Below are 13,726 nucleotides of genomic sequence, written 5' to 3' on the forward strand. Positions count from 1 at the left end.
AGGGTCCTAGGGGTCCTGGGGGGTGGGGATCTCCTGGGGGTGTTGGGGGTCCTGGTGGGGTGGGGGTCCTGGGGGGATGGGGGTCCTGGGGATCCTGGGGGGGTCCCGGGGGTCATGGGAGGTCCTGGTGGGGGTGGGGGTCCTGGGGGGTCCTGGGGGGTCCTGGGGAGTCCTGGGGGGTGGGGGTCCTGGGGGTCCTGGGGTCCTGGGGGGGTGGGAGTCCTGGGGGGTCCCGGGGGTCCCGGGGGTCCTGGGGGTCCTGGGGGTCCTGGGGAGTCCTGGGGGGTGGGGGTCCCAGGGGTCCTGGGGGTCCTGGGGGGATGGGGGTCCTGGGGGGTCCCAGAGGTCCCGGGGGTCCTGGGGGTCCTGGGGGGTGGGGATCTCCTGGGGGTGTTGGGGGTCCTGGTGGGGTGGGGGTCCCATGGAGATCCTGGGGGGGGTCCTGGTGGGGTGGGAGTCCTGGGGGGATGGGGGTCCTGGGGATCCTGGGGGGGTCCCGGGGGTCGTGGGAGGTCCTGGTGGGGGTGGGGGTCCCATGGGGGTGCTGGGGGTCCAGGGGGGATGGGGGGGTGCCAGGGGGTCCCGGTGGGGTTGGGGTCCCACGGGGTCGCGGTGGGCCGGGCGCCCCGTGACGGAGCCGCCCCCAGGCGCTGCCCACGCGGACGCTGGTGGGGTTCACGGGGTTGGGGGTCCCTTGGGGGTCCCGGGGGTCCCGGTGGGGTTGGGGTCCCACGGGGTCGCGGTGGGCCGGGCGCCCCGTGACGGAGCCGCCCCCAGGCGCTGCCCACGCGGACGCTGGTGGGGTTCATGGCCGACATCGCCAGCGGCATGGAGTACCTGAGCGGCAAGAACTTCATCCACCGCGACCTGGCCGCCAGGAACTGCATGTCAGTGACGGGCACGGGGACCACGGGGACCACGGGGACCATGGGGACCATGGGGGCTATGGGGACCACGGGGACCATGGGGACTATGGGGACCACGGGGGCTATGGGGACCACGGGGACCACGGGGACCATGGGGACTATGGGGACCATGGGGACTATGGGGACCACGGGGACCATGGGGACCATGGGGGCTATGGGGATTATGGGGACCATGGGGACTATGGGGACCACAGGGACCATGGGAGCTATGGGGACTATGGGGACCACGGGGACCACGGGGACCATGGGGGCTATGGGGACTATGGGGATTATGGGGACCATGGGGACTATGGGGACCACGGGGACTATGGGAGCTATGGGGACTACGGGGACTGTGGGGACCATGGGGACTGTGGGGACCATGGGGGCTATGGGGACTATGGGGATTATGGGGAGCACAGGGAGCACAGGGAGCACGGGGACAACGGGGAGCATGGGGACAACGGGGACCATGGGGGTGGGAGGGGACGGGGATAGGGTGGGATGGGGACAGGATGGGGATGGGACAAGGAGGGGATGGGACAGGGACGGGATGGGGATGGGACAGGAGAGGGATGGGGATGGGGATGGGGACGGGACAAGGAGGGGATGGGACAGGGACGGGATGGGGATGGGACAGGAGAGGGATGGGGATGGGGATGGGGACGGGACAAGGAGGGGATGGGACAGGGACGGGATGGGGATGGGACAGGAGAGGGATGGGGACGGGGATGGGGACGGGACAAGGAGGGGATGGGACAGGGATGAGGATGGGACAGACAGGATGGGATGGGGACGGGAATGGGGCAGGACGAGGGTGGGATAGGACAGAGGTGGGGATGGGACAGGGACAGGATGGGACAAGGAGGGGCCGGGACAGGACAGGGATGGGGACAGGGATGGGGATGGGGACAGGACAGGGATGGGGACAGGATGGGGATGGGACAGGGGCCATGGGGACGGGGACGGGGACAGGGATGGGGACAGGACAGGGATGGGGATGGGACAGGGATGGGACGAGGGGCTGGGATGAGATGGGGACAGGGATGGGGACAGGATGGGGATGGAACAGGACAGGGATGGGGACAGGGATGGGGACAGGATGGGGATGGGACAGGGGCCATGGGGATGGGGACGGGGACAGGGATGGGGACAGGACAGGGATGGGGATGGGACAGGGACGGGACGAGGGGCTGGGATGAGATGGGGACAGGGATGGGGACAGGATGGGGATGGTACAGGACAGGGATGGGGACGGGGATGGGGATGGGGACAGGGATGGGGATGGGACAGGGACGGGACGAGGGGCTGGGATGAGATGGGGACAGGGATGGGGACAGGATGGGGATGGGATGGGATGGGGATGGGGATGGGATGGGGACGGGGATGGGGATGGGATGGGGACGGGGATGGGATGGGGACGGGGATGGGGACGGGGATGGGGATGGGGATGGGGATGGGGACGGGGATGGGGACGGGGATGGGGATGGGGATGGGGACGGGGATGGGGATGGGATGGGGACGGGGATGGGGACGGGGACGGGATGGGGATGGGGATGGGGACGGGGATGGGGACGGGACGGGGACAGGGACGGGGATGGGATGGGGACGGGGACGGGGACGGGGACGGGGACGGGGATGGGGATGGGATGGGGATGGGGACGGGGATGGGATGGGGACGGGGATGGGGATGGGATGGGGACGGGGACGGGGATGGGGATGGGATGGGGATGGGGACGGGGATGGGGATGGGGATGGGGATGGGGACGGGGATGGGATGGGGACGGGGATGGGGATGGGATGGGGACGGGGACGGGGATGGGGATGGGGATGGGATGGGGATGGGATGGGGATGGGATGGGGACGGGGATGGGGATGGGATGGGGACGGGGACGGGGACGGGGATGGGATGGGGATGGGGACGGGGATGGGGATGGGGATGGGGACGGGGATGGGGATGGGGATGGGGATGGGGACGGGGACGGGGACGGGGACGGGGACGGGGATGGGGATGGGGCCGGGGCCGGGGCCGGGGCTGGGGAGGGGGCGCGGGGCCGGGCGGGGGCGGCGGCTGAGGGCTGGGGATGGGATGGGGATGGGGATGGGATGGGGACGGGGATGGGGATGGGGATGGGGACGGGGATGGGGACGGGGACGGGGATGGGGACGGGGATGGGGATGGGGATGGGGATGGGGACGGGGATGGGATGGGGACGGGGATGGGGATGGGGATGGGGATGGGGACGGGGATGGGGATGGGGATGGGGATGGGATGGGGATGGGGATGGGGATGGGGATGGGGATGGGATGGGGATGGGGACGGGGATGGGGATGGGGACGGGGATGGGATGGGGACGGGGATGGGGATGGGGATGGGATGGGGATGGGGATGGGGACGGGGATGGGGACGGGGATGGGATGGGGACGGAGATGGGGATGGGGATGGGGATGGGGATGGGGACGGGGATGGGATGGGGACGGGGCTGGGGATGGGGATGGGGATGGGGATGGGGACGGGGATGGGATGGGGACGGGGATGGGGATGGGGATGGGATGGGGATGGGGACGGGGATGGGATGGGGACGGAGATGGGGATGGGGATGGGGATGGGATGGGGACGGAGATGGGGATGGGGATGGGGATGGGGATGGGATGGGGATGGGGACGGGGATGGGGATGGGGACGGGGATGGGATGGGGACGGAGATGGGGATGGGGACGGAGATGGGGATGGGGATGGGGATGGGGACGGGGACGGGGATGGGACGGGGCCGGGGAGGGGGCCGGGGAGGGGGCGCGGGGCCGGGCGGGGGCGGCGGCTGAGGGCTGGGGATGGGATGGGGATGGGATGGGGATGGGATGGGGATGGGCTGGGGCCGGGGCGGGGGCCGGGGCGGGGGCCGGGGCCGGGCGGGGGCGGCGGCTGAGGGCTGGGGACGGGATGGGGATGGGATGGGGATGGGGACGGGGATGGGGATGGGGATGGGGATGGGGACGGGGACGGGGATGGGGACGGGGATGGGGATGGGGATGGGGATGGGGATGGGGATGGGGATGGGGATGGGGATGGGATGGGGATGGGGATGGGGATGGGATGGGGATGGGGACGGGGATGGGGATGGGGACGGGGATGGGATGGGACGGGGACGGGGCTGGGGCCGGGGCAGGGGCCGGGGCCGGGCGGGGGCGGCGGCTGAGGGCTGGGGATGGGATGGGGATGGGGATGGGATGGGGACGGGGATGGGGATGGGGATGGGGATGGGGACGGGGACGGGGATGGGGACGGGGATGGGGATGGGGATGGGGATGGGGACGGGGATGGGATGGGGACGGGGATGGGGATGGGGATGGGGATGGGGACGGGGATGGGGATGGGGATGGGGATGGGATGGGGATGGGGATGGGGATGGGGATGGGATGGGGATGGGGACGGGGATGGGGATGGGGACGGGGATGGGATGGGGACGGGGATGGGGATGGGGATGGGATGGGGATGGGGATGGGGACGGGGATGGGGACGGGGATGGGATGGGGACGGAGATGGGGATGGGGATGGGGATGGGGATGGGGACGGGGATGGGATGGGGACGGGGATGGGGATGGGGACGGGGATGGGATGGGGACGGTGATGGGGATGGGGATGGGGATGGGGATGGGATGGGGATGGGGACGGGGATGGGGATGGGGACGGGGATGGGATGGGGACGGAGATGGGGATGGGGATGGGGATGGGGACGGGGACGGGGACGGGGATGGGACGGGGCCGGGGAGGGGGCGCGGGGCCGGGCGGGGGCGGCGGCTGAGGGCTGGGGATGGGATGGGGATGGGATGGGGATGGGATGGGGATGGGCTGGGGCCGGGGCGGGGGCCAGGGCGGGGGCCGGGGCCGGGCGGGGGCGGCGGCTGAGGGCTGGGGACGGGATGGGGATGGGATGGGGATGGGATGGGACGGGGACGGGGCTGGGGCCGGGGCGGGGGCCGGGGCCGGGCGGGGGCGGCGGCTGAGGGCTGGGGATGGGATGGGGACGGGACGGGGATGGGATGGGCTGGGGCCGGGGCGGGGGCCGGGGCGGGGGCCGGGGCCGGGCGGGGGCGGCGGCTGAGGGCTGGGGACGGGATGGGGATGGGGATGGGGATGGGGATGGGATGGGGACGGGGATGGGGATGGGGATGGGATGGGGATGGGCTGGGGGGCCGGGGATGGGGCGCGGGGCCGGGCGGGGGCGGCGGCTGAGGGCTGGGGACGGGATGGGGATGGGATGGGGCCGGGGCGGGGGCCGGGGAGGGGGCGCGGGGCCGGGCGGGGGCGGCGGCTGAGGGCTGGGGATGGGATGGGGATGGGATGGGGATGGGATGGGGATGGGATGGGGATGGGCTGGGGATGGGCTGGGGCCGGGGCGGGGGCCGGGGCGGGGGCCGGGGCCGGGCGGGGGCGGCGGCTGAGGGCTGGGGATGGGACGGGGACGGGGACGGGGCCGGGCCGGGGAGGGGGCCGGGGAGGGGCGGCGGCTGAGGGCTGGGGATGGGACGGGGCTGGGGCTGGGGCCGGGGAGGGGGCGGCGGCTGAGGGCTGGGGATGGGATGGGGACGGGGAGGGGGCGCGGGCCGGGCGGGGGCGGCGGCTGAGGGCTGGGGATGGGGATGGGATGGGGCCGGGGAGGGGGCGGCGGCTGAGGGCTGGGGATGGGATGGGGACGGGGATGGGGCCGGGGCGGGGGCCGGGGAGGGGGCCGGGGAGGGGAACGGGGAGGGGGCGGCGGCTGAGGGCTGCCGCGCAGGCTGGACGAGCGGCTGCGCGTGCGCGTGGCCGACTTCGGGCTCTGCAAGAAGCTGCGCAGCGGCGACTACTACCGGCAGGGCCGCGTGGCCAAGATGCCCGTCAAGTGGAGCGCCCTGGAGAGCCTGGCCGACCGCGTCTACACCAGCCAGAGCGACGTGGTGCGGCCCGGCCTGCGGGGCGGCGGGGCCGGCCAATGGGGGGGGGAGCCCCGGGGCCCGGCCAATGGGAGGGGGGCGGGTGTACATCCCCAGGTCCCAGCCAATGGGAGGAGGGCGGGTGTAGAGCCCCAGGTCCCAGCCAATGGCGGGGGGGGAGAGCCCCGGGGCCCGGCCAATGGGGGGGGGGGGGAGAGCCCCGGGGCCCGGCCAATGGGGGGGGGGTGTAGAGCCCCGGCTCCCGGCCAATGGGGGGGAGGTGGGTGTAGATCCCCGGGTCCCAGCCAATGGCAGGGTGGGGAGAGCCCCGGCTCCCGGCCAATGGGGGGGGAGAGCCCTGGGTCCCGGCCAATGGGAGGGGGGCGGGTGTACATCCCCAGGTCCCAGCCAATGGGAGGAGAGTGGGTGTAGAGCCCCAGGTCCCGGCCAATGGGGGGGGGGGGCAGGTGTAGAGACCCGGCTCCCGGCCAATGGCGGGGGGGGGGGGGAGAGCCCCGGGTCCCGGCCAATGAGAGGGGGTGTAGAGCCCCGGCTCCCGGCCAATGGGGGGGGTGGGTGGGTGTAGAGCCCCGGCTCCCGGCCAATGGGGGGGGGGCAGGTGTAGAGCCCTGGGTCCTGGCCAATGGGAGGGGGGCGGGTGTAGATCCCCGGGTCCCGGCCAATGAGAGGGAGGCAGGCATAGATCCCCAGTTCCCGGCCAATGGGAGGAGGGCAGGCGGAGCTCCCCGGCTCCCGGCCAATGGGAGGGGCCGGGCGTAGATCCCCGGGCCCCGGCCAACGAGCCGCCGCCACGGGGGCAGTGGTCCTTCGGGGTGACCATGTGGGAGATCGCGACGCGGGGGCAGACGCCCTACCCGGGCGTGGAGAACAGCGAGGTCTACGACTACCTGCGCCAGGGCCACCGCCTGCGCCAGCCGCCCCTCTGCCTCGACGGCCTGTGAGTGCCCCCCCGCGCACACGCGTGTGCGACCCCCCCCGCGCGCGTGTGCGACACCCTGCACCCGTGTGCGACCCCCCCGCGCCGCCCCCGGCCACCGCCTGCGCCAGCCGCCCCTCTGCCTCGACGGCCTGTGAGTGCCCCCCCCCGCGCACACGCGTGTGCGACACCCCGCACACGCGTGTGCAACACCCCGCACCCGTGTGACCCCCCGCGCGCGTGTGCGACCCCCCCGCGCCGCCCCCGGCCACCGCCTGCGCCAGCCGCCCCTCTGCCTCGACGGCCTGTGAGTGCCCCCCCCCGCGCACACGCGTGTGCGACACCCCGCACACGTGTGACCCCTCCGCGCGCCTGTGCGACCCCCCCACGCCGCCCCCGGCCACCGCCTGCGCCAGCCGCCCCTCTGCCTCGACGGCCTGTGAGTGCCCCCCCCGCACACGCGTGTGCGACACCCTGCACACGCGTGTGCGACACCCCCCGCACCCGTGTGACCCCCCCCGCACCCGTGTGCGACCCCCCCACGCCGCCCCCGGCCACCGCCTGCGCCAGCCGCCCCTCTGCCTCGACGGCCTGTGAGTGCCCCCCCGCGCACACGCGTGTGCGACACCCCGCACACGCGTGTGCGACCCCCCCCGCGCGCGTGTGACCCCCCGCGCGCATGTGCGACCCCCCCGCGCCGCCCCCGGCCACCGCCTGCGCCAGCCGCCCCTCTGCCTCGACGGCCTGTGAGTGCCCCCCCGCGCGCACACGCGTGTGCGACACCCCCGCGCGCGTGTGCGACACCCCCGCACCCGTGTGACCCCCCCCGCGCGCGTGTGCGACCCCCCGCGCCGCCCCCGGCCACCGCCTGCGCCAGCCGCCCCACTGCCTCGACGGCCTGTGAGTGCCCCCCCGCGCGCACACGCGTGTGCGACACCCCCGCGCGCGTGTGCGACCCCCCCCGCACCCGTGTGACCCCCCCGCGCGCGTGTGCGACCCCCCGCGCCGCCCCCGGCCACCGCCTGCGCCAGCCGCCCCTCTTCCTCGACGGCCTGTGAGTGCCCCCCCGCGCGCACACGCGTGTGCGACACCCCGCACCCGTGTGACCCCCCCCGCGCACGCATGTTTGACCCCCACACACGCGTGTGAACCCCCCGCGCACGCGTGTCCTCCCGCAGACGTGTGTGACCCCCCCGCACACGCGTGTGTGACCCCCGCGCACACGTGTCCTCCGGCGCACACGTGTCCTCCCGCGCACGCGTGACCCCTGCTCCACGTGTCCCCCTGAGCCCCCGGTGCCCGTGGTTCCCCCGCCCCCCCGCATCCCCCCAGCCCCCGGGTACCCCTGGGACCCTGCAGGACCCCCAAACCCCCCCGAGCCCCCCGGGACCCCTGAGCCCCCCAGGACCCCTGAGCCCCCTGGGACCCCTAAATCCCCCCGAGCCCCCCGAGTCCTCCCGGACCCCTGAACCCTCCTGAGCCCCCAAAGCCCCCCGGGACCCTCAGGACCCCAAACCCCCTGGGACCCCCAAACCCCCCCGAGCCCCCCGGGACCCCTGAGCCCCCCAGGACCCCTGAGCCCCCCGGGACCCCCAAACCCCCCCGAGCCCCCCGAGTCCTCCCGGACCCCTGAACCCTCCTGAGCCCCCAAAGCCCCCCGGGACCCTCAGGACCCCAACCCCCCTGGGACCCCCAAACCCCCCCGAGCCCCCCGGGACCCCTGAGCCCCCCAGGACCCCTGAGCCCCCCGGGACCCCCAAACCCCCCCGAGCCCCCCGAGTCCTCCCGGACCCCTGAACCCTCCTGAGCCCCCAAAGCCCCCCGGGACCCTCAGGACCCCAACCCCCCTGGGACCCCCAAACCCCCCCGAGCCCCCCGGGACCCCTGAGCCCCCCAGGACCCCTGAGCCCCCCGGGACCCCCAAACCCCCCCAAGCCCCCCGGGACCCCTGAGCCCCCTGGGACCCCCAGCTTCCCTGAGCTGCCCAAGACCCCCAGGACCCCCACACCCCCCAGAGCCCCCTGGGACCCCCGGGACCCCCCAGGACCCCTGCATCCCCCCGAGCCACCTGGGACCCCCAGGACCCCTGAGCCCCCCAGGACCCCCGGGACCCCCCGGCCCTCCCCACGCTCCCGAGCCCCCTGGGACCCCCGGGACCCCCAGGCCCCCCCCATGTGCCCGAGTCCCCCGGGACCCCTGGGACCCCCAGGCCCTCCCTCCATGACCCTGAGCCCCCCAGGACCCCCAGGCCCTCCCCCCACACCCCTGAGCCCCCCGGGACCCCAGGACCCCCCCACACCCCTGAACCCCCCGGACCCCCACATCGCCTCCGGGACCCCCAGGCCCCCCCCCACACCCCTGAGCCCCCCGGGACCCCAGGACCCCCCCACACCCCTGAACCCCCCGGACCCCCACATCGCCTCCGGGACCCCCAGGCCCCCCCCACACCCCTGAGCCCCCCGGGACCCCAGGACCCCCCCACACCCCTGAACCCCCCAGACCCCCACATCGCCCCTGGCACCCCCAGGCCCCCCCGTGCCCCCGAGCCCCCCGGGACCCCCAGGCCCCCCCCAGGCGCCCGAGCCCCCCAGGACCCCCGGGACCCCCACATCACCCCCAGGACCCCCAGGCCCCCCCGTGCCCCTGGCACCCCCGGCACCCCCAGGCCCCCCCAGGCGCCCGAGCCCCCCGGGACCCCCGGGACCCCCCGTGCCCCCGTGCCCCCGAGCCCCCCGGGACCCCCGGGACCCCCACATCGCCCCCCGGCACCCCCAGGCCCCCCCAGGCGCCCGAGCCCCCCGGCCGGCGCCCCCAGCCCTGCGCTGCCCCCCAGGTACGCGCTGATGCGGCGGTGCTGGGCGCTGGAGCCGCGGGAGCGGCCGCGTTTCGGGGAGCTGCGGGGGGCCCTGGCCAAGATCCTGCAGAGCCTGCCCGGCCCCCCCGGCCCCCCCGGCCCCCCCGGGCCCCCCGGCGGCCTCTACGTCAACATGGAGGAGGGGGCCGCCGCCGCCGCCCCCCGCCGCCGCCGCCGTCCCCGCCGCCCCCCGCCGCCGCCGCCGCCGCCGCCGCCCCCCCGGCGCCCCCCGCCGCCGCCCCCCCGGGCCGCTACGTGGCCTGCCCGGCCCCCCCCGAGAGCGGCCGCCCCCCCGGCGAGCCCCCGGCCCCCTGCGCCGCCTCCGGGGAGGGCGCCTGAGCCGCCTGCCCCGGACCCCCCCGGCCTCCCCACTGCCTTGGCTGGGACCCCCCCCCCGGACCCCCCCGGCCGGGACCCCCCGGCTGCCCCACTGCCTCGGCCAGGACCCCCCTGGACCCCCCCGGGACCCCCTGGCTGCCCCACTGCCTTGGCTGGGACCCCCCCGGATCCCCCCGGCCGGGACCCCCCGGCTGCCCCACTGCCATGGCTGGGACCCCCCCCCGGACCCCCCCGGCCGGGACCCCCCCGGCTGCCTCACTGCCTCGGCCAGACCCCCCCGGATCCCCCCCGGCCGGGACCCCCCGGCTGCCCCACTGCCTCGGCCAGACCCCCCCGGACCCCCCCGGCCTCCCCACTGCCTTGGCTGGGACCCCCCCGGATCCCCCCGGCCGGGACCCCCCCGGCTGCCCCACTGCCTCGGCCAGACCCCCCCGGACCCCCCCCCCAGCTGCCCCACTGCCATGGCTGGGACCCCCCCCGGATCCCCCCCGGCCGGGACCCCCTGGCTGCCCCACTGCCTCGGCCAGGACCCCCCCGGACCCCCCCGGCCTCCCCACTGCCATGGCTGGGACCCCCCCCGGCCGGGACCCCCCGGCTGCCCCACTGCCTCGGCCAGGACCCCCCCGGACCCCCCCGGCCTCCCCACTGCCTCGGCCAGGACCCCCCCCGGCTGGGACCCCCGCAGCTGCCCCACTGCCGCAACCAAGACCCCCCCGGACCCCCTGCTACCGCAACCGGGACCCCCCAGTTGCCCCACAGCTGCGACGGGGACCCCTCGCCCCCCCCCACAGCCCCCCACTGCCAGGGATGGGACCCCCCGAGCTGCCCCCAGCTGGGGATGGACCCCCCCCCAAGCTGCCCCACTGCCGCAGCCGGGACCCCCCCCACCCCCCCGGGCAGGGTCCCGGCCCCCCCCCACGTCACGCTGGACGCGGCCCCTCCGGTGGGGTCTCCCACGGTGGCCGGGGGCCACTACCCCACACGTGTGCGGTGCCGGGGGGGCTGCACGCGTGTGCGTGGCGTGTGCGGTGCCACGGGTACAGCCTGCCGCTCTGTGCCTTCGTGTGTGTGTGCACACGCGTGTGCGTGGCGTGTGCGGTGCCCCGGGTACAGCCTGCCGCTCTGTGCCTTCGTGTGTGTGTGCACACGCGTGTGCGTGGCGTGTGCGGTGCCCCGGGTACAGCCTGCCGCTCTGTGCCTTCGTGTGTGTGCGTGTGCACACGCGTGTGCGTGGCGTGTGCGGTGCCACGGGTACAGCCTGCCGCTCTGTGCCTTCGTGTGTGTGCGTGTGTGTGCACACGCGTGTGCGTGGCGTGTGCGGTGCCACGGGTGCGGCCTGCCGCTCTGTGCCTTCGTGTGTGTGCGTGTGTGTGCACACGCGTGTGCGTGGCGTGTGCGGTGCCACGGGTACAGCCTGCCGCTCTGTGCCTTCGTGTGTGCGTGTGTGTGCACACGCGTGTGCGTGGCGTGTGCGGTGCCACGGGTACAGCCTGCCGCTCTGTGCCTTCGTGTGTGTGCGTGTGCACACGCGTGTGCGTGGCGTGTGCGGTGCCCCGGGTACAGCCTGCCGCTCTGTGCCTTCGTGTGTGTGCGTGTGCACACGCGTGTGCATGGCGTGTGCGGTGCCACGGGTACAGCCTGCCGCTCTGTGCCTTCGTGTGTGTGCGTGTGTGTGCACACGCGTGTGCGTGGCGTGTGCGGTGCCCCGGGTACAGCCTGCCGCTCTGTGCCTTCATGTGTGTGCGTGTGTGTGTGCACACGCGTGTGCGTGGCGTGTGCGGTGCCCCGGGTACAGCCTGCCGCTCTGTGCCTTCGTGTGTGCGTGTGTGTGCACACGCGTGTGCGTGCCGTGTGCAGCCCCTGCCCCTGCACACGCGTGTGCGCCCGCGTCGCGCCGCGGGGTCCGTGCTGCCATAAAGCTCCTCGCTCCAGCACCGGCCGCCTCCGCCTCTCCCTCGGCCGGCACCGGGGACGCGGGGGGCACGGGGGGGGGACAGAGGGACACGGGGGGATGCGGGGGACATGGGGGGACAGAGGGACATGGGGGGGCAGAGGGACATGGGGGGACGCGGGGGACTGGGGGGGACAGAGAGGGGACATGGGGGGCAGAGGGGACATGGGGGACAGAGGAACATGGGGGGACTGGGGGGACATGGGGGGGCAGAGGGACATGGGGGGACGCGGGGGACTGGGGGGGACAGAGGGACATGGGGGGGACACAGGGGGACATGGGGGGACAGAGGGACATGGGGGGGCAGAGGGACATGGGGGGACGCGGGGGACTGGGGGGGCAGAGAGGGGACATGGGGGGCAGAGGGACATGGGGGGACTGGGGGGGGACATGGGGGGGACAGGGGGACATGGGGGGGCAGAGGGACATGGGGGGACGCGGGGGACTGGGGGGGCAGAGAGGGGACATGGGGGGGCAGAGGGACATGGGGGGACTGGGGGGACATGGGGGGGACAGGGGGACATGGGGGGACGCGGGGGACTGGGGGGGCAGAGAGGGGACATGGGGGGGCAGAGGGACATGGGGGGACTGGGGGGGGACATGGGGGGGACAGGGGGACATGGGGGGGCAGAGGGACATGGGGGGACGCGGGGGACTGGGGGGGCAGAGAGGGGACATGGGGGGGCAGAGGGACATGGGGGGACTGGGGGGGGACATGGGGGGGACAGGGGGACATGGGGGGACGCGGGGGACTGGGGGGGACACAGGGGGACATGGGGGGACAGAGAGGGGACTAGGGGGGCAGTGAGGGGACATGGGGCAGAGGGACATGGGGGGGACAGAGGGGCCATTGGGGGGACAGAGGGACCCGGGGGGGCAGTGAGGGGACATGGGGGGCAGTGAGGGGACATGGGACAGAGGGACATGGGGGGACACGGGGGACTGGGGGGGACAGAGGGGACATGGGGGGCAGTGAGGGGACATGGGGGGCAGAGGGGCCATTGGGGGGACAGAGGGGACATGGGGGGGCAGTGAGGGGACATGGGGGGGGCAGAGGGGCCATTGGGGGGACAGAGGGGACATGGGGGGGCAGTGAGGGGACATGGGGGGCAGAGGGGCCATTGGGGGGACAGAGGGGACATGGGGGGCAGAGGGACCCGGGGGGGCAGAGAGGGGACCGGGGGGGCGGGGGGGTTCCCGCCCGCCGTCGCCGTCTTCGGCCCGGCCCGGCCCGGCCCGGCCCGGGCACTCCCCCCCCCCCCCCCGCCAATGGCCGCGCGGCAAAAACGCCCCCGCCTCGGCCAACCGCCGCCGGGCTCTTCCCGCCCCCGCCGCCGGCAGCCAATGAGAAGCCGACGCCTGTTGCTAGGCAGCATTCAGGCAGCAACACACACAGGCGAACGCCGCCAGGGATCCGCCAATAGGAACGCGCCCGCCCCAACCCGCCCGGCGCTCCGCCAATGGGAGAGGAGAACGCCGCACGGCCAACCGGCCAATGAGAGAGGGGCTGGGGTTCTCGTACCGCCCTCCGGCCAAAGTCAACCAATAGGAGGTGCGTTCCCTCTTCACGGACCCGCCTCCGCTCTAACAAGCAGATGAGCCATCCAATGGCGAGCGCATGCGGGAAAGCATCCCGCTCTCGCTGCCATTGGTCAAGAGGAGGCCTGCTCCCGCCCCTTCTCCTGCCAATCAGCGCTCGTCATCACCATGGCACGGTTCATCGGGCCTGACCCGGGAGGAGAAGGGGGAGGAGAAAACGCCGCGTCCGGCCAATGAGAAGGCGCGTTACAGCGTCACCCCCGAGCTCGCCCAATGGGCGCCCCCTTT

General features: G+C 75.2%; 1 protein-coding gene across 1 annotated transcript in view; it reads left to right on the forward strand.

The window, feature by feature from the left end:
* Positions 1–13,498, forward strand: part of AXL (AXL receptor tyrosine kinase) — a 34,885-nt gene extending 21,387 nt beyond the window's left edge. Inside the window, exons 16-20 of the mRNA XM_068910536.1 lie at positions 778–887; positions 5,683–5,842; positions 6,640–6,776; positions 9,589–9,864; positions 13,495–13,498. Of these exons, the coding sequence (XP_068766637.1) occupies positions 778–887; positions 5,683–5,842; positions 6,640–6,776; positions 9,589–9,864; positions 13,495–13,498 (687 nt within the window). The remainder of the gene's footprint in view (positions 1–777; positions 888–5,682; positions 5,843–6,639; positions 6,777–9,588; positions 9,865–13,494) is intronic.
* Positions 13,499–13,726: the final 228 nt, after the last annotated feature.

Source organism: Struthio camelus, chromosome 16 (genome assembly GCF_040807025.1).
Source record: "Struthio camelus isolate bStrCam1 chromosome 16, bStrCam1.hap1, whole genome shotgun sequence".
In the NCBI taxonomy this organism is placed as follows: Eukaryota; Metazoa; Chordata; class Aves; order Struthioniformes; family Struthionidae; genus Struthio; species Struthio camelus.